The sequence below is a fragment of the Plodia interpunctella genome, chromosome 11 (genome assembly GCF_027563975.2).
Source record: "Plodia interpunctella isolate USDA-ARS_2022_Savannah chromosome 11, ilPloInte3.2, whole genome shotgun sequence".
NCBI lineage: Eukaryota > Metazoa > Arthropoda > Insecta > Lepidoptera > Pyralidae > Plodia > Plodia interpunctella.
The window spans coordinates 4,642,153-4,668,578 of NC_071304.1; the positions used below are offsets into that span (position 1 = coordinate 4,642,153).

Here is a 26,426-nt window from a genome sequence, read left to right on the forward strand (position 1 = left end):
GTCAAACACACTTGAAACAGGAACTGCGAAATGACGTAAAAAGTGAGCAACGAACTCTGAAATGGTTAGGGTTGATGGGAAGAAGATATGTTTCTTTTCCAACTACCACTTCAGAGGAAATGAATATGAAGTCGATAGCCAGCGATGGATGAGACTGTAGCGTCTATCCCTAGCAACAGTGGTGATAAATGAAATAGGTAAGTCCAGTCCTTTTCCACTTTTGAAACTTTTTTTTTTAATGAAGTGTAGAAAACGAGAGTACATGTAAATAAGTAGTTGCTTATTGGGTAGTTATGATAAACAAATTTAAATTATTAATATAGAGATAATAGAATCTGTCATTACTTATACGACATGATATGATTATGAATTTATATTCTTGCATGATCCGGAAATAGGGACACTCAAAGCAACTTTATAGTTTATGTGACTAGTATTGAGATAGTCACTATTTTCTAAAAAACGAGTAGTCCATATACTCGTATATCGAAATAATAAAATAAAGTAGTGGTTATGTGCCTCGTAAGCATGTTAACTTCCATCGTGCGTTCAAGTTTCATAAGTCAAGTATATTTACGCAAATTGGATCCTGTTCTGCCGCAATTTTTTTCTGTATATATTCTGAAATAAGATTATTCAAGATGGCTATGATAAATCCCATTATCTTACTGTAACCAAAAAATATGTGTTTTCGCAACCCTAGGATTTTCATCCATTTAAAATCAACTAGTAGTGTTTCATTGCGACTCGCGTTATGTGACGCTAGGCTTGGCTCATAGTTATACATGTTCTACCCAATTCAGTTTCACTCAAAATATTTAGTTTGTTCGGGCAAAATAGTACGCAAAAATATATATTTGGTAAGAAATAAATTATTTTCTTTTTCAGTTTATTTTCTTTAACATAATAATGGAAGTTGTTATGTATGTACGTAACTTAATTTAGTGCCCGCGTAAACAAAAGTAGGTCTAGTACTATATGACTTCTTAATAATATATTATTAGATGTTTTATTAAACGATAATATAGAACATTGATTGAACGACAGCCTCAGTATTAAACTATACAGCCAATAATAGCTAAAATCTGTATAAAGGCAGTGTTTTAAAATGTTTTTTGCTCGTAACATCGGACGCAGCGTGCTCTCGACACGTATGCAGGCTACAGCTGCTGCGGTGCTTTATATTTTTAAATTCTTCGCATAAATATGCGCATAAAAGGATCCAATTTGCTTTCATTAAACGTTCTCGGATTTAAATGTAAGTATTATTGACTCGACAGGATCGCTCGAGTATTTTTAGGAAAAAAATTCGTTAAATAAGTACTTTGACTTTGATAAGCTGGAAGTCAAAGCTCATTACCTCTCTCTCTCTATGAAAAGCTTTTAAAAAGAAACATATTAGACTTTTATTTCATTTAACTTCATAATTTAAAAAGTTAAATGCCATTAGACATTCTCTTCAAGTTAAACCTTGGACCCACCCAAATAGCCAATTTTAGTTGCCTTAAAACTAAAATATATAAATGTAAGTTAAGTGTATAAATATACATACATCTATAAATTAAATAGGTATTAAATAGTTTCTATAACTATTGTAAATGTTTTGTTCTCCCGTAACTTTATTTTTATTAAATGTAGTTATTTAGTTACTTAAATGCTGGTATTTATTATTAGTTTAGGTATTCTTCGAATATAAATTTCCTGAATGTCAAAAACAACAGTAAAATCCATGCTTGAAATAGAAACTAGTCAAATTCAGAGCAAAATTAATAGAGGTAAACGGAAATTGTTTCGGGATTGAGACAAATTGTCTAAGTGTTTAGTGGCAGCCCTCAATCATTAATATTTCTGTTTTTGGCTTAACAATTCTGTTAGGTAATTACCAACTCACTTATTTGTGTGTTTATTTGTATGAGGTCTCAACTCAACCATGAAAAAGACTGTTTGTTCATTATAGTACAACCCTTTGTTCCTCGCAGCTTTTGTCACTGAATGCAATGTCATGCAACACACACAAGATTTTCTTGGCTCTTGGCAATATAACGGAATGGCTTGCGATGTATACTTATTTATAAAAGTCAGATTGATATACAAATTCACATGGTACGAGTAGGATTCAAACCTAATACCTATCGATTCACTTTATACTATAACAAGTAGTGGATACTTAACCTTAAAAATCTTTAACAAAATTAAAGTATTATAAGATAAAGGATGGAAGGTTGATGTCTCGAATCAAAAATAAAAAAAAGTTAAGCATACTTAATATAAAATAAGTTTTATCTCGTTCTGTCAATGTATAGAGTAAATATTGTAAATACCAATAGTGACAAAACATAATTATAGTAGACATCAACAACCAACTTTGTGTTGTGCCACGCACTGCAAGAGGATAAGTTTCTACTTTTACTTTACCGTACTTCATCAAAGTAAGTACGAACATCACATTAATGTGAATCACGTTTACATTAAACCATGTAATCCATTGATTAAACAGCAAGAGTACCAATACAAAGTCGCGAAACACTTGGATTAAGGGGTGTGCACCCCTGTTAAGAACTTTGATCGATGTTTCGACGTGTGCATTGGGGTTGGCAAATCATTTATTAACTTTGCTGACATAAAATTGTGTTTATTTTTAACATCAATAAGGTAAGGTAATTTCCTCGCATGTGAGCGTTTTCCCGGTTTCTTCCACAGTCGCTTTCTTATTTTTTCGTTTCCACATTGGCACGCACATCATCGTTGACGACAGGGCCAAGTGGGAGTTGCATGGCCAAACCTTTGTTTTCTAAGTATTTAATTAATTATCTTTATCCTTACTTAAACAAAGTCCTTACCGCGTCTGTCTGTTCGCAATAAACTTAAAAACTACGATTATCATGCGTTTTTCACCAATGGATAGAGTGATTCCTGCGGAAGGTTAGGAATATTATTTATTATGTTTTTACCCGAGCAAAGCCGGGACGGGCCGCTAGTTACGTATAAATAACCACGTACCTAAATAAGGTAAGGTAATTGTTAGTAAATAATACATATTATATGCTCAATATCGGATAACGGGATCATATATTTGAGATGGCTTTTTAAATATTCTATTATACATTCACTGTCCCATCAATAGTTCGGCAAATATCGAAATGCGAACAAATATTATTTATGTTGGACCCCACAAATATTAGTTCCGTCACCACTTCCATTGAATTCGGATCGAGTTACAGCTTTTATTTTATTATGGCTATAATTTCACTGCTTATACATATTCGTTAATTAATGTGATAATATTTACTTATAGTTCTAAAATATTACATAATTAGCTATTAAATAAACTAGCCAAACGAGCCGTATTTATTCGCACAAACAGTGTAAACCTTCGGTAATAAGTTGCCTAAATAACAATGACAACTGCATCAAAATCCGTTGGATGATGGTTTAAAAGAAAATAGCTAAGAAACCGACAGACGCGTCGGGCGACTTGTTTTATACTATGTAGTAATTAAAACGTTATATTTTTCGCTTTGTACATTTCTACTTCAGAGTTCACTTCTTTTTTCAACACATTCAAAACAAATAATTATTTTAATTCTCATTTAACACTGAAACAAATGAAGGTAAATGATAGCCTGTAACAATTACAATCAAGGGCCCTTCAAGCTTCCTTTAGTACCGAAATACCCACCTGACTCAATCAATACAACCCTAACCCCAACAAGATATTGCAGTAAATCAAGACAGCCCTTGTAGTTCCTACAACCCATTAGGAATAAGTGGCACTTGGCGATTGTACGCAACCTGAAGTTAATTGAGAGAAAATTGAAACCAGATATTTGTGAAGGGTCGTCAAACTTCCGACACTCGGGGAAAAATTGTAGGGAAAGATGAGTGTTGTGGCTTGTCTGTGAAACAGCAGCTGGCTCCTGATTTGTTTGTTTTCGCAAGGTACTTAGAACATTTTCATTCTAATATAATTAGAATTTTATTATATATTACAGGCTATAATTTTTACGTATTAAGTGCACAGAATGACAAATACTTATAAATATTATGACCCAGTGATAAAAATTGGACGTTTAAAAGTCATGTAGAAAATTACCAAATGTTCTAGTACCGTAATTCAACAGAAGAGACGTCTACACAGTAAGTTTTTGTTTTTTTTTTTTTATATTTTACAATTTATATACACAGTGGTACAAGAAACGAGCTGCTTATTTCAAACGAAATTTCTTCCAAAAGAAAGAGGAGAGTTAACAAGAAAGGTACACATTTTCAACTGTTACAGTTACAATCCCAATCACAACTAATATTATAAATGCGAAAGTAAGTTTGTTTGTTACCTCTTAACGTACTATTTACTCGACCGATTGTTATGAAATTTAGTACACGGGTAGAAAATAACCTGGAATGACACATACGTGGGAATTTCGGGATAGGATACTTTCTATCCCGAAATTCCAACGGGAGCGAAGCCCCGGGGCGCACCTAGTAAGCTATAAAAAATATGTTATTTGTTCTGTAAATCTTAAAGGCTTTCTTAGTAAGCATTAAGATTTGTATTATCACTAAATGAAATGACAAGTCAAACATTCTTATATTGCTGGCCTGGTCTGAATGAAATTTGCCCAGGAACAAACAAACTTAATTCACCAATATACGTAGCGCGGTGTCGTAACGACGAGATCGGTCCTGCAAAGATTTCAGTAATATCAATAAAAATCTCCACTTCTCGCTAAACTTTACCATACAAAGTTTTTGGACCGTTTGCAAGTTTGTGACATCGTTTTCTTTAGATACTTTGTAAATACTTACCCACTTCTATTTTATTTCTGGACTTGAACTGACTTATTTATCATGGAAAATTGTGTATTTTATTTACGTATTGTAAACTTTTACAAGTTTGAGGTGAACATTTACGACATTTACTTACATGTGAAAATATTTTCAATATTTTTAAACATAAAATCTCTCTCCCTCTCATCAAAACGCATCCACATACTTAGTTGCTTTTCTCGACCATAAAGCCTTGTAGCCCTCAGGGTCTGTTTTAAAGTAATATTTCTTCCAAATAACTTGAAAAGTATAATAGGTAAATAATAATCTACCAATGCATTGCTAGTTTATACACAATGGCTCAAAATATATCAATATGGAACTATAAATGCAGGCGGTGTCACTAAATTACTATTACTAAATGACAAATTTCCTTGGTATTTTTATATCTAAATTCCATTATTCTAGGTCATATATACCCGTAGGTCAAGATTTAGTCTCCTCAGGTCTGATCCGATATCGTCTGAATGCTCCATCGATGGCCGCTCCGATATCAACTTACGATTTGATATATTTGCAAAAAAATAAACATTCATTTCTTACAATTACTACAGCCTTTTCCTACTTAAAATGTATTAGACAACATTTACTTCGTTTAATTAGTTAACGTTTCATAATGCCATTGTTCTGGAAAGCAGCCAAACTGTTTAAAAAGTAAATTAAATTGGCCCCGGTCTTCTTCAGACAATGAGGTTACAATGGAGAATCTAAAGATCATTAAATTTCAAGATGTAACTCCGTTTTCTGGCTTCATAATATAATTATACGTGTAAACGATGCTGAACAAGAAATTCTACACAGTAATATATACTAATCCGACCAGCTTGTAAATATTGTATCCTATTTGCACCGTAAAATATGTGTAAGTATATGAAATTGCATAATGCAATCAAGTATTGTATTTTCAAACATACGCTTTATTAAGAAGCCTTTCCTAGTAATCTTACTGAATACAAAGTCGTCGTTCTTCAACCTAACAACAAGTTCTGACAAAATTCAAAATTTCTTTATTTAATTTAAGATGATGATACCCTTCACTTTATTACATCAAAATTTACTTACAACTAATAAAGCCCAGGTGAAGACAGTCCGGGCCTGGGAATAAAGTCCGGTAAAAACTCTTTTACGTAGGTAGTTTTTATTATACTGCGGTATACATGTTGGTTTTATCGTCGTCTACGAGTACGCGTTTATTTGTCAACTAGCTTTCGCCCGCAACCTCCGCTGCAACCTATACAACCTATTTTCCTATACAACCGTGCCACAACAAATTGCATCCAGTAGTTTTTATGTGATGCGCGAAAAAACATACAGACAGGCAAAATATTTAAAAAAAATGTTTTGGCTCCTATTAGCCAAAAAAAATCCCCCATTATTATTTTTCTTTAATATTTTCTTTGTACAGATATAGCCCGCTTGCAGTTTTAATATAGTATGTATAGATGTTCGAGCAAATTTCCCTCACGATCTCAGCTCAAATACCTGGTATTGTCTACCTTTGGGAGTTTCCATGTACAGTTAAGTTACCGAGTTCGATAGAACTTCACAAAGATGCTCTGTATGTATCCCGACATATTTTCAATGAAAATAAACATCATTTAACTTTTTGAAAACTTTTTCGTTCATCTTGTACTCATCGTATACATTATCAGTTATCGAATTATAATAAAATTAAGTAGATACGTTTTTACATTATAATTTTTCGACCAGGTATGTTCCTCACAATATTTCAACTCCAGGTATACCTAGGAATTGCAAACCTACACTTACCGACTATAACATTTTAGTAACTTGCTCAAACTAATAGAATGCTCTAAGATTCGTGTTGAATTATCGCATACAGTTAAGTAAGGAATTTCCTTACCACTAAGGAAACCCCAAAAACGTCATTAGATATTATTATATCTGTGGCGAAAGTAATTACTGATTGTTGTTGAAATGAAACTTGAATCTAATGAAGTTACTGCACCAAAATCAAGGTTCAACAATAACTGCCTGTAGTGCGTCGTTTATACGTATAATAAAACTGTGGGACTACTAGAAGCAAAACTTTTTTCAGAATTGTTGTCTGTGAGTTTGTCTTTCTGTTTGTATAGAGTTTGTTTTTAGCAGTGGCACCCTTAGGAGTCCGTCCGCGAATTCCTGAGAAGGAAAAACGGTCATCCACGCTCGGTACCCTGACGCAGTACTCGAACTATATAAATGAAGACTTTCTCCCAGTTCCAGTGTCAGATACGCTTTCAATATAACAATAACACACTCAAAAGAATGAAGCCTGAGCCGACCTTACTTAATGCTGGGCCCGTATCATTTTACCGATTTGTACGCCATTTGATGTTGGTCCACTACTGGTCCACTAATTGAATTTTAGGTCTGTTGGTGCATACGCCGCTGTTTTCGTTTTCACATCCCACTGGCCAATTACTGGCGCTATTCAATTTATTTGCGAATTCCCGAGATTCCATTGTATGCATCTGTTATACAGTCTCTAAAATTTGCGGCGAATGCAACGCATAGTATGTTTCCTATTTTAAGTAATAAAGTAACTGGTAAATTTGGGAATACTTCCTTCCTACTTCAGTATTCCAAATTGAAGATTTAGTATCGCATTAATTAATTATTTCACGTTTATTAATTATTAAACTATTACAAACATTGTAGTAAAAAATTATCAAAAGATAATGACGATACACTTTGGACTATTCTCATGATCATTGTGATTCTACATACTACGTCATATTGACGACATAGTTCCTATATTCCTACTCAAACAGGTATACAATTACAATTGTTACAAATGAGGAAAACAATGTAGTTAGGACAATGAAAAAAGTAGTTCCATTTCATCACTTTGTGCATTCCGATCTAAGTATTGTTTTCATTCTAAGAACACGTAATGGCTACCATCTAAATTAATAGACCAATTAACGGTAGATAATCTAATGGCAAATACCCACAAGGGACAAATTAAAAACAGTTGTTATTCATATTAGTTGCTTAGTAAACGAACGTTGTCTTCCAGTGTCAAAAGTAAATAATAGAAACAAAAATCATGATGATTAAGTGGCCTTCCCGGATTTTCATTGTTCTATCGTTGATCTTCCTTGTTGAGGCACGTAAAGGTAATTTTATTTCGTTTTTTGTTATGTTGATGTGAAAATTGAGTCAATAGTTCGGTGTTGGTGGTGTTGGTATATATTTATATTTGCTTCCCATCAAGCAAGATTCAAACAAAAAGATAAAAACATTTTTTCGTTCGATTCTTTGGTTCTTCTGTGACACAGCCATAGGTACGGAGTTATACAAATGATGTTGAAAGTATTCATGAGTCAGCTTTTGTTCGTAAACTTCGCAGACACAAACAGACACACACTTCCACCTTCCACGCGGCATTACTGCACACACTATTGGGAATAAGCAACTTATGAATTCGTGCAATTTAAAGAAATAGCAAAACTGGACTATTTTGTGTAAAATGTAGCTAACTACATTTTATCTAAATCCTAGTCTAGATATTAGATGAAAACACATGAAATCACAACAATTGTGTATTTTTTAAAAATAATTTATACAGATAACATTAGACATTATATACAGAAGACCACAGATTATATATCTGCACAGAAACCAACTCACCCAACATACGAGTACATCATCAAGTCACAATTTTTTTTTAATATTTCATTTACTACAGCCCAAGCTAACAATAAGTACCGCTCAATCTTACGTAAATAGATACCATGAATGTGCTTGTTTAAACGAATTCACAGATTCCGAATTCACACAGGAAATTCAGTTTTATAATCTACTCGCCAGCGCCGGCTAGTCTGTCAGTAACAATTTCCACATCGACGTAGCTAGAAAAATTATCAAAGCTAACGAAAAATCTACACTTTTTAAAGTTAAAACCACGAAATATAAAAATGTTTCTGCGATTGAACAGAAAACATTCGAGCCGAATTTCTCGCATGTTCATGTCCACTAGTTCATGTAGTTACTAAGCTTCTGCCGTTGCCAAGTCCAGCTTATTTATTAAGGATACATTATATTTTATAAACTATTTGGCGTATTTTGCCTTTTTCTTCCCACGTTAAAGTTAACGTCAAAGTGGATGGTGCAACCCACCCGGTAACAAAGAAACTATCAGAATATAAATTACCCGTATTATTTCAGAAAAATGTGAAAAATGTTTGCCCATGAACAGCTGTTCCTTTTACGGGAACCTGAGTAAAGATGAGCAACTGAGATGGATAGACAGTGTACAGGTGATAGAGTTGACATTGTTTCTGTGAACTGGCGGATGAATTGGGCGTCTTCATTCTTTGACTTTGTAGGTACAAAGAAATCGAACGGGACTCGTAGCGTAGAACCATACGTCATCAGTGCAGGACTAGTGTTGTCGTCACGTAGTGCAGTGCGTATGGTTCTACGCTACGAGTCCCGTTCGATTTCTTTGTACCTACAAAGTCAAAGAATGAAGACGCCCAATTCATCCGCCAGTTCACAGAAACAATGTCAACTCTATCACCTGTACAGAGAATAATTTATTTTACAATATTTACATATATTTATAGTACAACATTGATACTGCACACGTAATTCGCATCACGGCACAACTCGCGCGGTGGTGGGGAGCGCGCTGAACGGAGCGCGCGTCGCGTCGCGTTGTTTCTATTCAAACTGTTTGTGGGCTCCACAACAGGTTTGAATGCCCCAAACCTGACAAAGAAGGTATTGGACCTCTATTTGGATTCGCGCCCACTGCTAAAGGCGACATGGCAAGTAAACAATACATAGTACATGATATTTTAAACTTTTAATAAACAACTATCTTTTGTCCATGGTGCCCGGGTGAATTTCCCACGGGAACAATTCTTTTTCCATTACATTATTTTATATATTTCAAACTAAATGTATGCATAATTCTAAGAAGATTGGTTGAGTCAAATTTCTTTTATCTATGGATTGAGTAGATAGAGCGTGAAGAGGTAACAAACAAACTTACGTTCGCATTTCGCATTTTTTATATAAGTTAGGATTAGGATAGTGCTGTAAAAACCTAAATACATGGAAGGATGAGCCGTACTGGCAGGGAGCCGTGTCCGTTCGAGCGTTCTAATTTCTTGGAATCAGATATTATATTGACTCGTCAGCAATCATATATAATATGAAATATATTAATCTGTTACATGGATCTCACAACTTTTTACGGTAGAAAAACTGAGCTGCGAGACTTGGGTTTTTTACAGAATGTTTTTGATGGCATTATATTGACTCGTCAGCAATCATATAGGTATGGTATGAAAACAATTTAATTTCATCAAACTTATTTTTATATCACTCATAAGTATCCGAAACAGATTTGATAAAATTACCTGAGAATTAATAAGTAAATTTAAAATAAAACCTAATTGTCCTCATTAATTTTGTCGATAATGCAAATTGCTTTTGAATACTGTTTGATTCACTGACTCGATTATTTGCAGCATATTAATTTTCTGGATTAATTTATCATTGTTTCCAAGCACTCGTGATAAAAATTAACTGTAGTGGCTCTTTTATTATAATATACTATGCCTTTGCCTGCGGCTTCGCCTGCGTTTATTTTTTATCTCCGCTCATAACATATTATATTGTCAAAATATCGGGTTCTAAGCGACGTTTCGCGATGAATATATACCAAATTTTATGTTAGACCATATGAAATTGAATTTTCGTCTAAATATTAAAAAAATAAAAATGTAATAAAATTACTAAAATTAATTCGCTTAATTTTACTAACATTCTCAAAACTAAGTTTGGTAGGTACTTTAGATTTGTGATCTAATAAATTTTGAAAATAATGATGAGATAAAAAAAATCTAAATTAGAAAGCAAGTAAGTATAACATAATAACAAAACCATTTTAATTTAAACTATATTTTTAGGTATTTTGAATTAGGTACGATTAGTGATATTATTATATCCTCTTTGACCTAATTACACATGCAGTAATTTAAAGCATATTACTATTAGTATTTAGTCTAGCATGTTAATGTTTATAATAAAAGTCAATGTACTGATTGCAGTGTTGTGTTGAACAGAAATCGAGCATTGTTGTAGCAATTTATCACAAAACGAACGCGTCATTATACCCCTACTGAAATGCCGCTTGATAAATGGGATCTGAACAAATATACTGCATGCGAGTTACTCTGCCAGAGAAAATACAAATAAAATTTTAAACTAAAATTAAGATACCTACGTGTGTTAAATATTTTATTGTCATTTTGTGAAATATGTTTCGTTTCGCACATTTAAAATTATTAAAAACGCGTCAGATTTTCAAACTATATTATAGAAAAATGAACGCCCAATGCTTGGATAAATTAAAATTACCTATAACCCATCAACCCTGGAAATAAAGGCAATTGTTCAACAATAGGATCGCAGGCCGATCGGGGCTTGCGGAAACTAAAGGGTCAATGCACAAAGTCAATGCTATTTATGATAAATAAAATGTTGTATTTTGTTTATTATTTTAACTAAGTAATTCGTTCATTTATTACAGGTCTGCTGTCCAAATTCAATTTGGGGTACAAATACAAAAGGTGACAATAAAAACGACAGCCATAATGCCCAATATAACGCTCAGCCAGACCACAGACTACCGAACCAAAGAGATATCACGTCTAATTATAATAGCCCAGGTGAGAAAGGTTCTAATAGACCAAATGATAATTTGAATGGAAATAGTAATGACTCAGGGTCTAATAGACCGTCAGATAATATTAATGCCCCGAATTATGAAACTCATCGATCACCACAACATCAGGTCAGACAGCCTTACAGTCAGGGAAACTGGGCACCGCGACCTATTGCCAATGATTGGAATAGAAACAATCAAAACTATGGAGGAAATGGAAATTCATTTAATAGAAACGGGAATTCATTTAGTGGAAACGACAATACTTATGGCAGAAATGATAATTTCAATAGAAACTTAGCTCAAAACGGTAATACCTATTACTTAGGTAGAAACGGAAATTCGTTTGGGGGCAATGGAAATAGTTTCGGTGGAAATAGGCATGACCTAAGTGGAGACAGAAATTCATTTGTCAATGGAAATAACGGGAATCAGTTTGGTGGTAATGGCAATGCGTTTGGTGCAAATGAAAATATAAATTCGTTTGGAAATGGTAATAACGGAAACTCATTTGATGGAGTTGGGAATCAGTGCCCTGCGACGAGTTTCCCGCCAACTACTGATTCTGGATGCTGTGGCAGGGAAGCAACAGACTCCGATAGAATTACTGGTAAGAATACTGTTAGCCTTGTCTCTTCAAGTTCAGTCTTAACAGACTCCGATAGAATTACTGGTAAGAATACTGTTAGCCTTGTCTCTTCAAGTTCAGTCTTTCTTAGTGCTAAAATTTCATATTCTAAACAATTCAACTAATCTTCTAAAAGACTAACTACTAATTGCTTTAGGTATAAATTATCCCACTGATTCGAAACAAATTGTAGATAGTTAGGTACAATATTAATGATCTTGTTAATGCGAAAGTGCTATAATGTGCCATAGATACGATCGATTGTAAGTTCTAGGCCTAAAATCGATGCAACAATAACAGCATCATAAGTATCTATGATACGATGCATAGATAATTATCGATGTAGCGATAATTGATATCCCGTATTCTCGCTGCAATAACCTATTTTACTTATATCTATATATTTTTTTTATTAATAGAACTATTAACTAAAGTAGTTATAAGTATATTGAGTACTATTAATAAATCAAATCTCATCTCATTTAGTACTCACCAAATGTGTTATCTGGTTACATATATTATAGTTACTTTGTATAATATTAATTCATTCTGCGCTTCCCTTCTATCAAAAATTAAACCACTATGCTTTACTATATCACCGTATGCAATTCGCACGTAACGGCTTTTTGAAACAGTGCGGCAACCGTGGTACGCTCTGAATGAAAGGCGGCAGACAGAAAGACCTTGGAAATCGCTGATGGATGACTACAGAAACTGGAATTTCCACCCGAGATTTAAACGGCAAGCTAACGTTACCGTTGACAATCGTATAGCTGGTAAGTTCGATTAGCGATAATGAGGGTTTATTTTGCATGTTTGACAATTTTATAATACACATTTTATATGTAATTATGTTACAATAAATTACCTTTTATGAGTTTCATAAAAGTGCCTTAGTATTAATTGCTCTCAATTAAAAACTGCCTGTTTGTCTTTGTTAAAAAATATATATTGTAAACAAAAAATATACCTCAGTCAGGCAGTGGGACTGGGACTTTTAGTTAAAAAAAGAACGAACAGTGTCAACACCACCTATAAAATATTTTTGAGGATTGAATATTTTTACATATATATTTACCTAAATATTTATAAATCCGACTGATTTATAAATCCATCCTGGATTGTTGAAACAACAGAAATCGTATTTTTTTTTTGTAAATATTGGGTTAACAATTGGCAAATGAAAGTAATAAAATGTTGTATGTAAACGTTCGTAACAAATTAAAGCAAATGACCCTTGTATTTCATTTTTATCTTTATAGGTGGCAAAGAAACAGACCTAGAACAGTTTCCGTGGACAGTTCTTCTGAAGACCACCTTCGACTACGGCACCAGTGAAGCTTCTTTCAACTGTGGAGGTTCTCTGATCAGCTCGTACTACGTCCTAACTGCTGGCCACTGCGTCGTCGAAGATAACGCCAGGGTGAAAGAGTAAGTGGTCTACGATTCAAAAATAAATGAACACTGCATATCATATGGTAGGTATTTAACGGAACTAGGGTTCCGTTATATATAAAGGAACTATATCATAAAACGCACTTCAGTGATGGAATCAATCACAGGAATCAATGGAATACTACAAATTTGATTTTTAAACTTGAGTGGAGTAAAAAATCTATTCAAATGTCACACATTCGAATTAGGTAATTTAGGTACGTTTTTCTCATGTATTTTACTCCAAATTCGTGACGTCGTCATAACAACATCGCTGGGATAATAATAGTTCAATATTAATTTTTGTTTTTAACATTTAGTACATGTAGTTAGCCAATAAATTAAAAATAAATATTTATTACTTGTCATAACGTTATTAAACAGTCTTAGGTGCACATTTTCTTCTTCCTCCCTTATAATGATTTTAATTAGCAACCTATCCAAGTTGAAATATTTTCCATCTTCGGCCTTTTTGTCTTAAGTTATAAAGTTTCAAGACAGTGTTAGATTTCCCCGAGGGCTAACTGAACTTAATTTCCACGCGGCTGTATAATGTTGTGGTCGACACTCTTGATCTCGCCAATAAAAGGAACAAGACTTTGGAAAATACCCTTTCTTTATATCTTTATAACTTTTTGAAAGTGAAGCTGTGCACGTAGGTACGACATTAAAATTACGACTATTTAAATATGGTGTACTCACTTTCTTCATTTAGGTACCTACCCATATTTTCAATCAAGATTTGACACCTATACATATAAAACATGGGTGCTTCCCGCTGGCTCTCTGTTTGTCACTATGTATTTAGATCTTTAAAACTACGCAACGGATATTGAAATTCCTGAGAAAGGTTTGTGTATAATTTATTATGGTTTTATCCTAGCGAAGCCGGGACGAGCCGCTAGTATAGTTATATACAAAAATAACTTTACTTTTCCAGGGTAGAAGTTTACCTGGCAGAGTATGACAAGCGCACATTCCCTAGGGACTGTAAGAGCGTGCTTGGAGAAGGTCGGAAATGCGTGGAGAACATCGTGATGAGAGCCCAGAATGTTATCCCCCATCCCAACTACGACAACGATAGGCTTTATAACGATATAGCACTGATCCGAATGCAGCGGCCGGCTCCTTATTCGGGTAAATTTTATTTATTACAAGTTTTTATTTGGTTTTACTTATTCTTATGTTGTCATCTTCTCTTTAAAATTTTGCAAGTAAATTTTCACCTACAGAGCTTGTCCTGCAGAGCTAAAATTTTCGTTTCGTCCTGCAGAGTTAAAATTCAGTTTCCATGACAATGCATTATTATGATAGGCATGATCACCAAGGATCGGTTCCCGATAAGAGAATTCCTACCTGGTTTAATCAGAAATAGAATACATACTAGAATGCAACAAGATCTCTACGACAATGAACACAATGCTTATATTATTGGCATTTTTGTAAAAAACTTATTTTTATTTAACAGGTCAGGTTATATAATTTAGAGTGTGAGAAAAGTGAATATAATAATTTTCATTTATTTATTACACAGATTATATTCGTCCGATTTGCTTGCCACCGATCAACATTGACGAGCCAGACTTCTTCAACCTTCGCCTGGCTGTGGCAGGGTGGGGGAGGAATGGGAAATACAAATCTGAGATCAAACAATCTACAGTAGTCAACCTCGTGCCCAATAGGGAATGTCGAGAATATTATCCGCACCTTTCAAAATCCCAACTCTGTGCAGCGGGCTATTCTGGGGAGGACACTTGCAAGGGAGATTCTGGTGGCCCACTTATGCTGCAATATGAAGGAAAATACTTCGTTTCTGGTGTAGTTAGTGGTAAAAGAGCTGACGCTCCGTGCGGGACGTCTGTTCCCTCTTTGTACACAAATGTGTATCAACATTTGGACTGGATTCGTAGAAATATTAGAAATTAATAGTTTGACTACCTAAAACATTATGTCAAAGAAATTTAATGAAACCGGATCTCGTCTCCAATGAGCTTGGTGATTTTTATTATTTATTGAACTTGTTTTCAAAAACATAGCATGTGACTAAATGTGAATGTTACATTCTAACGTAGAATTATTTATGTTATTAATTCACAATAAAGATAAAACAAATTAAATCACACTTAAACCCAACCATTTATTGTTTTTATTTAACTTATGGATATATTTTAAATCTCAGTTTTAACATCAGTTTGCAAATAATTCTTGTTTTTCTTTTAGTCAATTGTTAGAAACAAGAAATAAATATTGTGTTAATACATTAATTAATTAATTAATAATATATTAATTGTATGTGATTAACTCTGACTGGTCGCATTGTATAATTATATTTTAAAGTAGTTGCTATGACCGGTGATACATTTGCCGCTATTTTTTGTGAGCGATCAGTCCTTTATGGTTTTAAAAAGAGAGGAGAATAAACGCTGTTGAAATGTAAGTACGTTTTATTATTTATCTCTATTATAATGAATAATTGTTTATCATCACGCATAACAACTCGTCATTACATAACAACTCGTTATTATGTAATGAATAAGCGTGTATAACTCGTTATTAGAAAATTCAAGTAAATCTATGTATATTTCACTTCTGCGACGCGGTAATAGTTGACAATTTCAATTATGCTTAATGAACCTTTAAATTTATTTGCCATGTTCCCGGCTATCCTACACCATGCAGATTTATAACTGTATTGTACTTTTTAAGTTGATATAAATTATTTTCAGTGGTAATATACGATAGTAACATACGATTACTACCTACCTATGTTTAAAAATTAATCAATAAAATCCTTCACCTATCATGTAGGTAATTAATATGTGGAACAGCGAATGTTATAACTGCTATCAAATGTTATTTTTAATTTGAATTGGCAATTTCCATATTTATTAATATTCCTTAGGTGACTAAGCCACAAACCAATTTGCAAATATTCTTGTTATCCAACAATTCAAATTAACAATGAAGTACGATATTTGCATCCCGTCCGTGCAAATAAACTTTTATAAAGTGAAAAATATTGCATCTAAAATTCGAGGCTCAGATATTTTTGTAGCCGTTCCGTTACGCGCCGTGCAGTTGGCAGGCCTGTTTTGTTCCCGCGTAAATTGCCCGCCTAGTGTTACCAACTACAGTATCGATACGGTGCAACCGCGCGGGAAATTAATTACCAATTTGCGGTTGCAATTTTTTTTTTTTAATATTTATCTCGCTCTATAGATATCTATTTTAAATATTTATAGGTCGTCGCTTCTAGTCCTGCGAGGTTCATCATAAAAGTACAATGCATAATTAATCTTATACATTCTACTAGGTTATTACAATCTACGTTTAGAGTTTACCTACGATTTAATCTAAGAAATTGATCACTACTGATGACACTTTAAAGTAGAGATCACTGAAACTAGTTATGACCCCATCACTAGTAAATAAAATATTCATAAAAACATGATTCGGTATTAATTTTAAACAGATGCATTGTGAACTGCTGCGACACCGTCGCGAGCCAAGCGCGAGCGTTCCCCTACCACAGAGTATAGAGAACACAATACGGTAAAAGACACTTAAATGAGCAAACACTATTATCAGATGGGGAGGACGCGCAGATTTCCCCAGAGTGCCCTTCTCCTTAAAAGTGTCGGTCGAATGACCGCCATTCAATGCACGACTCTCAACAGATTTTTCTGTGATGAGGAAAGACATTAGATTTGGGTTATACCTAACCTAAGTAGTTTGGTACTTAAATGAGTATAACTCACTAACCCCGAGGTATAAACTAGTGAGTTGAACTGAAAGACCCGAGTCTTCTTTGTCTTTTATTTTATACCAGATTTCCTTATAAAAATACTATTAAATAGATACTTATATTTATCGTACATACCCCTTCCTTCATACCTTCGCCTTATTCGTACCGAATTAGTATTATAATTTACAGTAAATTTTGACTGCATATAAAACATCCTCGCGAAAATTCGCTATTCATAGAAAATACTTACAATCTTGCTTGAAGTGAAAATAACTACTAGAGATAATGCAAAATATCTAAAGAAACAATAAACCCTAGAAAAATGATACAAAACAATAATGGAAACTACGTATTGTTATATAGTTATTAAATACATAATATAATTTAATTACAAATACAATTTAATTACACATACATTCTGAGGCCATCCGTAATACACACATAAGTACTTAAAATTACATTAAGATTCCCATTTCTGAAATATAAGCGTATTAAGGTAATCAGTTTAGAGTTAATTAGGTATTTCTGAAATATCTAGACCTAACAGATCAAATATGACCTTTCGTTTTTAATTTGTTTCATAGGTATTTGATTGAAAGCATCAATTCATGGCTGATAGGAGCTGAAAGGGTTATTCGTGATTTGTGGCACAACACTTTAACACGACGAATTGTATCCTAAACGAAGTGAACCAGAAATACAAGATTGTTTCCGTTCAATAGGCCAATGGGCCTAATCTCTCAGATGCGTAGTCGTGCTGAAACGATCCTGTTTTATTGGCATCTCTCTGTCGAACCGTTTGACATTTTCAGCCAATTTTCGCGCGATTGTAATGTTCGTCGATACTTCTTTGAATTATCCAGATTCCCAAAGCCTATTCGCAAGGAATAAGTTGGTCCAGCTTGTTTTCTATGTGTAGATGTACCAAATTCAAATTCAAATTCAAATCATTTATTCAGAAATTAGACCTTCACAGGCACTTTTTCTCGTCAATTTTTATATTTATAGTTATTTCTCACAAGCTACAAACTACAGGCATTTCGGAACGACCACTGCTGAGAAGAAATGCCGAAAGAAACTCATTTGAACAGTGTTGGTCCCTATCATGCCATATCGGCTTACCATTATTGTTTCTTACAATGTTTTTTTTTTCTTTTAAAAAGTACATAATGTACATAGTCAAAAGGTATATCAAAACAGGTTATGAATGTGATCCGATTGCTGATTATAATATATATATATATATATATATATATATATATATATATATATATATATATATATATATATATATATATATATATATAACACAATTAACTTACATGAAAATATATGAGAAACGAGATGACCAGTTCCCTCTGGCAGCACCCGTTCATGAGTTGACGCATGGGACAGCCATCACGTAGCTCAATCATAATAGAGGGAACCTCACGACCCGGCCCACGACGCCACTACCAGATTGACCATTTGAGTGAGAATGACACACTCGATTCCCATGACTTCATAATTACAAATCTTATTCGTCGAAATAGAATTATAATTCAGACACTTGAAGATCACAAATCACGTACATGTTTTACAAATAAAATTTAAATGTCACAATTTATGAATTATTATAACAAAAATAAAAATTATGAATAAAATAATAAAAAACAGTATAATAAAAATTGGATCATGTGTGGAGTGGTCACAAAGTTGTCGGTTATCCATGCGTTTTATCAGTCAAATAGGCGTTAATTGTGTAATATGCTTCATCCATTATTTTTTTCTTAACATAAGTTTTAAATGTTTTCATTGGCAGATTAATAGCCTCTAGCCAGGGAGTTTATTGAATAATTTTACACTTTGACCCACGAAAGACCGCCGAACCTTTTTCTGTTCATACAAAATTTGTGCTTATTTCGATTGTTTACACTATTTACTTCGTTTAATTTTTATATATGTAAATTTGATGCACATCAAAGATATACTGAGATACAACAGTGAGGATGTTAATTGATTTGAAGAGTTCTTGAAGTCCATAAATAAAACGAATAGCTCTTTTCTGTAATACAAAAATTTTTCCTATCTCAGCTGCATTACCCCAGACATAATGCTATGAAAGTACCTGAAGTACACAAGTCTAGCTGTATCTATGTTCGTACACTGTCTGATCCTTCTCACTGCAAAAGCTGCCGTATGTTTTTTGGCCGTGATTTCAATATGTTTATCCCACTTTAATTTGTCGTCCACAGTGATGCCCAGGAATTTAGTACTATGTACCCATTCTAGAGCTTTACCATTTACTGTTAAAGGTATAACATTGTGCGAGTTATTTAAGAGAGAGAATTTAATACATTTTGTTTTCTCTGTATTTAGAACTAAGTTGTTGGTTGTAAACCAGTTAAGCACTACCGACATGATATCACTTATAAAGTTATAGTTTTCACTTTTTCTATCGACTTTAAATAATAATGATGTAGCGTCCGCAAATAGAACTACTTCGCATAAATGTTGGGCAAGGCATGGGAGGAATAATTGAATGAAATAATTGAATGAAAATGAAAATAATAGAACACATTACCTTTATGTACATTTGGTATTTTAATAAAGAAATTTGAAACAAAGTAAATCTTCACCGCTATCAAATTGTTATTTAAAGCTGAAATTGAATATAGCCTCAATATGGCGAAGCAAATTATAAACTTAACGACACTCGACATCGTATTTCAACAGGTAAAATTACGTCTGAATATAATAATATCTAGTTTCTTATTAATCAAAGAACCTAATACTTAGATAGGTATATCTTTTAAAATGTCAATGTTAAACATTTTTTTTAATAAACAAAAAGTTTTAAAATTAGAAGACTCTAGAATTTTGATCATTGAATGAGCGCAGAGCAAGAAAAAAAGAATAAAACGAATGAGCGTACGTATTATATATTATAAAAAGTTTTTTTTTTTTCATTAGACTACATTCTATTTCCGACGTATGGTTTCCGCACGTACCTAATATTGAGCGTGAACTTGGAATATAAACATGAAATTCGTTGTAAATATGCAACGAAATCTGAACCTGTTTCATATGCAACGAGTCCGAGATCCCTAGCCAGTATCCTGCCGACTGCGAGAACGTTTGGTCTTGAACTTGGAGAACTTTGAGGGGGACATTTGCCGGTAAGTTTATTTTGTTTTGTTGGTACTCTATGGTTGTACACTCGGTCACTTAAATGTATGACCACCTAATATAGGTACTTATAGCTGTAATACAATTCGCATTTATGTCCACTTAAAGCTGAGTTGGTATTGTACAGTCAAAAGCACATCAAGTTACCATGCATAAACATCTGTGGCGCGAAATTAACGGTGAGTTTGCAATGAATTTGGGTAGGTTGATGTGCTATTGACTGTACATCCGTTGAATATTGTACATTTTTATGAAAATTTATTTTTTTTGTAATAAGTCATTGTAAGACAAAATGGCGTAGGTAGGTACTTTGCGTTTTTCTGCACTCGTTAAAGTTAACCTCAAAATTTACGGTGCAACTGCAACCTTTATTAATCTAGCATCCCAAGTTATAAGGATTATAAAAACAAGCATGTCGACTTTTTCGAGCAAAAGAGGTTTTGCCGTTGCGCTTCGCTGATCGTATTGGCGGGACGTGCCAAGATATTATTTACATAAATAACAAAATATTCTCATCAGGTACCCAAACAATGTCATTGAACCGCGTAGTAGCCATCACGGGTTGCGACAGTGGGCTGGGTTGGGCCCTAGCCGCGCGGTCCGCCCGTGAAGGCCTCGTCACAGTGGCTGGCATGTACCGAGGATCTGACACCCCCGCTGCCAAGGCCTTGGAGAAGCTGCGTGTGAGGCCCTACCCGCTGGATGTGACAGACGCCAAGAGCGTTGAAGGGTTTCGGGATTATGTTATGTCCGTCATAACTGATAACCCTCGATACAGTAAGTGTAGCGCTATGTTTCCAACATGACATAGGTTGGTCAACCGTCAAAACATTTTAAGTTAGTAGAAACAGCTTTTGTCTGCAGCTTCGCCCGCGTTCACCCCACTTAAATTTCTAAAATCTTTTTTTAGCGATGTCTCTTAGACACCATCTACTTTCCTGCCAAATTTCTAGATAATAATTTTCGAGATTTCGAGATGAAACTTAATACAGATAAGAATATTTTTTCTACTAAGAAAAAAACGTAAAATACTTAATTTTACGGCAGCTAGAGGGAATTAATCAAGAAGAAGGGTGCTTTATATAAAACTGTGTTAAAGGGGTTTGAAGATTTGTGGCATACCTACTGCCGCCATTTTGATTTTTTTTCAAAATCGCGGCCAGCCATAAAACGTATATAAATCGATAGCTGAGATAAATACCAACAAAAAATATTAAAACAATGACCCTCGTAAAGTGTCAGGTTTCTGAGATAATAACCGTCAAAGTTGATCACGTGACATCCATAATTATAAGCAAGGGTATGTGTTCTGATGAATAAAGATGTTAAAAAAAAAACTTTTAGAACAAATATGTATGTTGCATTGTATCTGGATATATTTTTCAACTTAATAACATATTTTGTGACCATCTATGTGTGAGTGCAGTATCGTCATTAGATTTAATATGACATTTGACATTATAGGGTAAATGAAAGTAATAGGTAGGTACCTCTGTAAAACCATTTACTACATAACACAAGATAGGAATAATCATAAAATTAAAAATTCTCTTTACGTTTATATTGTGGCATAGTTTTATGGTTACCTACTTACTACAATTTCTCTTTGCGAAAATAGTTATATAAACCTGGATTTCTTTTTACATTGGCACAAAAGGGAAAACAATTAGAAGTACAGTTTCGGAACAGTATTTTTATTGCCCGATAAACAATTTAAGGCATCATGCTTTTAGTATACACAATTTAAACACTTTTGAGACTACAAACACAAAAATCACATTCATAACATCAATACAAAAAACACTTTTTGACTTTCTTATACACATAAAACAAGTAATAGTTAATTACTTCCTCCGCCACACTCCCCCCACCCCCGCTTGTAGTGTGTCTCGCTTGCACATTAGAATAATACAATATATAATCTATTTTCTTGTTATATATAACACCTAAAACAATACCTAATGAACAGTACGTCTCCATTGACTTTTTTGTCGTAGTATAAAATATTCTTATTAAGTACATAGTAGCCGCAACATGTAGAAATATCATGAGGCATAGTTATCTATGTTTTATTATTAATATTATCTTTACCTATTAGAATATTTTGTGTATGTTTACACATTGTTATACCAAATAGATGGGTTTATAGTCGCTATTAAAAAAAAAATAGAAATCACGTGATCAACTTTGACGGTTATTTTCTCGGAAACCTGACACTTTATGAGGGTCATTGAATTAATATTTTTTGTTGGCATTAATGTCAGCTATCGATTTATAAAGGTTTCATGGCTGGCCGCGATTTTGAAAAAAAATCAAAATGGCGGCAGTAGGTATGCCACGCTCCATAGTAAAATCTTCAAACCCCTTTTCAACAGAAACATTATATGTATATTATGAAGTATGTTAGGTACCTACTTACATACTCGTAAGTTTCTTGAATATTTAACAACTAAGTAATCTAGAATTGAAGCCTGTGATATTTTCATTTATTTCATAAGTAGAAAATTTTTTAAAGATTTGCTAATACTTCTTACCTTGTATGTAGCTTGTACTGCATATTATGTTATTTACAGAATTGTATGCAGTTGTCAATAACGCGGGAATAATGACAATAGGGGACTACGAATGGCAGACAACGAACATGATAGAATCTACCGTCAATGTGAACCTTCTGGGAGCAATGAGGGTCGCGTCGGCTTTCTTACCTGATCTGAGGAGAACTGTTGATGTAAGCAGTAGAATCCACGACATGAAATCTCGCAAACATTGGCGCTACAGTCGCTAGCAACAATATAACGTGGCCGATATGTTGATAGTTCCACATAAAGCCGCGAGAAATTTTTCGTGGCGCGGTCTCTAGATTTTCATTTATAAAACTTCTTTTTATGATGGCAATTTTTGTATACTTACGAGTACTAATCTTACACTAATTCAGCGAGAAACCTACTAATGTTATGTATGACTCTTACACACTTATTACCGAGGCGAATTGATTAATAATTGCTTGATTTATGTACCTAAACGAAAGTACCTATTAACAAACCAAAGGGATAAATATACTACAATGTTAAAACTGAACACAACACATACGTATGTCTGTTTTTTGAATAAGCTGGAATCAGTTTTCCTTCCAACAATCAAATGAAGTCCCCAAGATCGCTTTCCATCCCCATCCCTTGCGCCCTGGGAAAACGATTTCAGCGGCGAAAAATAAAGTAACATATAAAACGGATCCACTTATCTGTACCACCTTTGACATACAGTAAAAACCAATTTATATAGTAAAATACTTATATCTTTTATAAACTTCGCCGCGGATTTCGACTCGGTCTCGTCATATGAGGTAACGTATTTTTTTAGATAAGGGAGATATTCCACTTAACAAACTTAGATCATTGATGATTTTCAAGTTCATCAAATCTATTTGTAATACCTACTTACCTTACCTACTATCATATTCTGCACTGCACAGTCAAAGAAATTCGATAAATCTTTACATACCTAAGTACATTATAAGAAGAAGTCCCACTCTCGCGTCTGTCTGTCTGTATGAAAGCGATAAACTAAAGAACTGCCTGGCGGATTCTTATACGGATTTTTGTTTCGTATATGGAGTGACGCCGAGACAGGCCTCTAGTAATTTATGATATTAAATAAACAGCAATTTTCTAAACACTCCTCCTTTCAATTGTTTTGTGTTCGACAGTATGCTACTAAGATCTGTATTTTTACCGTAAACAAAAGATTTGACAACACCAGTACTTTTACAATTCCAGTATTTTGGCCGGCGAAACAAACCGAAATGAAATATTTAATTAAATACAAAGCCTATTTACTTTGTAACTGATACAAGTTTTTGTTTTGGTTTGAATACATATTTTTTGTGGAATACCGCGTTCAATTTGCTTTTTTCCAATTCATAAAAAAATATGTTATAGGTACAGATGCCAACAGTAATAGGTTATACCTAAATACCTACCAATCCAAATATTTATTGAGCTTGCATTTAGCAAAACATTGCTAATATAGAGTATGCTTGAGGTATCATTTTAGACCCAGATTAAATCCAAATTTGTCCATCCATAGGTACTTCATCCGTTTAGGAGCTACAATACTAGACTAGACATACAGATACAAGGCGCCCCTCGCTAGTAGAAAACTTTAAAAAATCAACACTTTACTATTTTTAATGTCCAGGGTTCATCAAAGCCGCGCATCATCAATATAGCCAGTCACTGCGGACTGCATCCTCTGCCTGCGCTAGGGCCATACAGCGCAAGTAAAGCAGGCCTCCTTGCGTGGACACGTGCTCTCAGACTGGAGTACTGGTCACATGGGGTCACTGCCGTGGCTTTTCTTCCAGGTTATATTATTATAATATTTACATATATATTACTCAATAAAAAAATGTTTCTTTCATAAATCCTACTGCTTACGGTTCTCATATGGGCATTTCATCAAAAACTCTTATACTTACCTGTTTAAGGTATTTAGAGATACCTACTGGTGTATAAGGACTGTAGAGTAGTGTTTTCTTACACATACTTATAAATGCAGTACCTGTTTACCTATTAAATTATAAAACGATGATAGATTTTAAGTAGGTATAAGAGTTTTTGATGAATTCCCAACCATATAAGTAGATAATGTAACTTTATTTATTTTAAACGAAACGGTTAGATACCTACCTAAACTTAGTTAAACCCATGTATCGCTTACGTACCTATACTATGTCTGATTTTAACTTTATTCAGTTGTTCTCATTTAACTTCCATGTTTTCCAGGGGGTTTCATCGGTTCAAGCAGTATAATGTCAAATCAAGTAGCCCTCGGTAATGCAATGTTGGAGCATCTAAATGAAGAACAGAAATCATTTTATGGAAAACGAATTGAAGCCTTATCAAAATATTTAGAGTTTGCATCCAAAGACACAAATTTCGATGCGTTGAAAGACGAAAATATAATCGAAACATTCGTAAAAGCCTTGCTAGATGAAAACCCGAAGGAACTTTACAAAGTGGAATCGTGGAGATACATGTTTTATTACAATTTGTTAAAGTTACCACTCCCAGAAGGCGTACAGCATTGGTTAATAAAAAAGTTTGTTAATTTTCCTGAAGGCGTATAAATAAAACTGTATTTTTTTTCTGTATTTGGGCACATTTTTTTTGTATGCTTCTTAATCTTTTATTTTAGGAGGAGGAACAGATAATAAGTACTATTCCATGAAAAACTACATTTATGCAAACTTTTCAAGAAGATTATAAATCCTAATCCTAACTAAGTATAAAAGCGAAAGTAAGTTTGTTTGTTACCTCCAATCTTCTTGAACCGTTGGCATAAATGTAGTTTTTTATGGATTTCATTTTGTTCAATATGGAAGCAATATATAAGTAGTTTGAATTGAACGGAATGCAGTTATTTTAAAGAAAAAGACCTTCGTATGTTATTATCTTAGGTATTAACTTAAAACGAAATTACTGATAGGTAGAAAAGAAATTTCATGGATTTAATAAGTACTTCGTTGTACGGAGTACCTATTGATAAGATGGCGCTACTGGTACAACTAAAGTACACAAACATTGCCAATTGAGGCAAAAAGCGCCAATTTTCAATATTTTTGCAGATTTACGACCAAAAATACCTTCTACACAATCGTGGTGGAAGGATTTAGTGGATTATCCTGAAAATAATTAGACTATTTTAGGTTATGTTCTGCATTATTTGGTCAACTGTGGTAATAAGCTGATATTTAAACTTGATCTTGACTGAAGATCTTAATAATAATAAATCATTTATTGCAGGCACTTGTAAAATGCATGACTTATATCACACTATAGACTAAAAAAAATAGAAATAGTACTTAATAAATTAATATTATTTACTATTACTGTCGCGATGCACGGAAAGCCAATATCTTAAGATAGGGCTGCTCAGAA

The 26,426-nt window shown here is 33.7% G+C and overlaps 2 protein-coding genes across 3 annotated transcripts; both read left to right on the forward strand.

Moving 5' to 3' along the window:
* The first annotated feature begins 7,768 nt into the window (after positions 1-7,768).
* LOC128673792 (urokinase-type plasminogen activator-like) lies at positions 7,769-16,011 on the forward strand. 2 transcript variants are annotated; one of them, XM_053751885.2, is made up of 8 exons: positions 7,778-7,949; positions 9,001-9,081; positions 9,526-9,605; positions 11,378-12,122; positions 12,776-12,916; positions 13,403-13,571; positions 14,515-14,711; positions 15,109-16,011. In XM_053751885.2, the coding sequence occupies exons 1-8, from the start codon at positions 7,880-7,882 to the stop codon at positions 15,498-15,500; spliced, it is 1,875 nt and encodes a 624-aa protein (XP_053607860.1). In that variant the 5' UTR covers positions 7,778-7,879; the 3' UTR covers positions 15,501-16,011. The 2 variants fall into 2 exon arrangements, with proteins under 2 accessions (XP_053607861.1, XP_053607860.1); XM_053751886.2 differs by lacking the exon at positions 12,776-12,916 and having other exon boundaries at positions 7,769-7,949.
* Positions 16,012-20,207: 4,196 nt separating this feature from the next.
* On the forward strand, positions 20,208-25,633 carry sro (shroud). Its single transcript, XM_053751943.2, has 5 exons — positions 20,208-20,477; positions 21,007-21,264; positions 23,061-23,215; positions 24,685-24,850; positions 25,272-25,633. The coding sequence occupies exons 2-5, from the start codon at positions 21,018-21,020 to the stop codon at positions 25,613-25,615; spliced, it is 912 nt and encodes a 303-aa protein (XP_053607918.1). The 5' UTR covers positions 20,208-20,477; positions 21,007-21,017; the 3' UTR covers positions 25,616-25,633.
* The last annotated feature ends 793 nt before the right edge of the window (positions 25,634-26,426 follow it).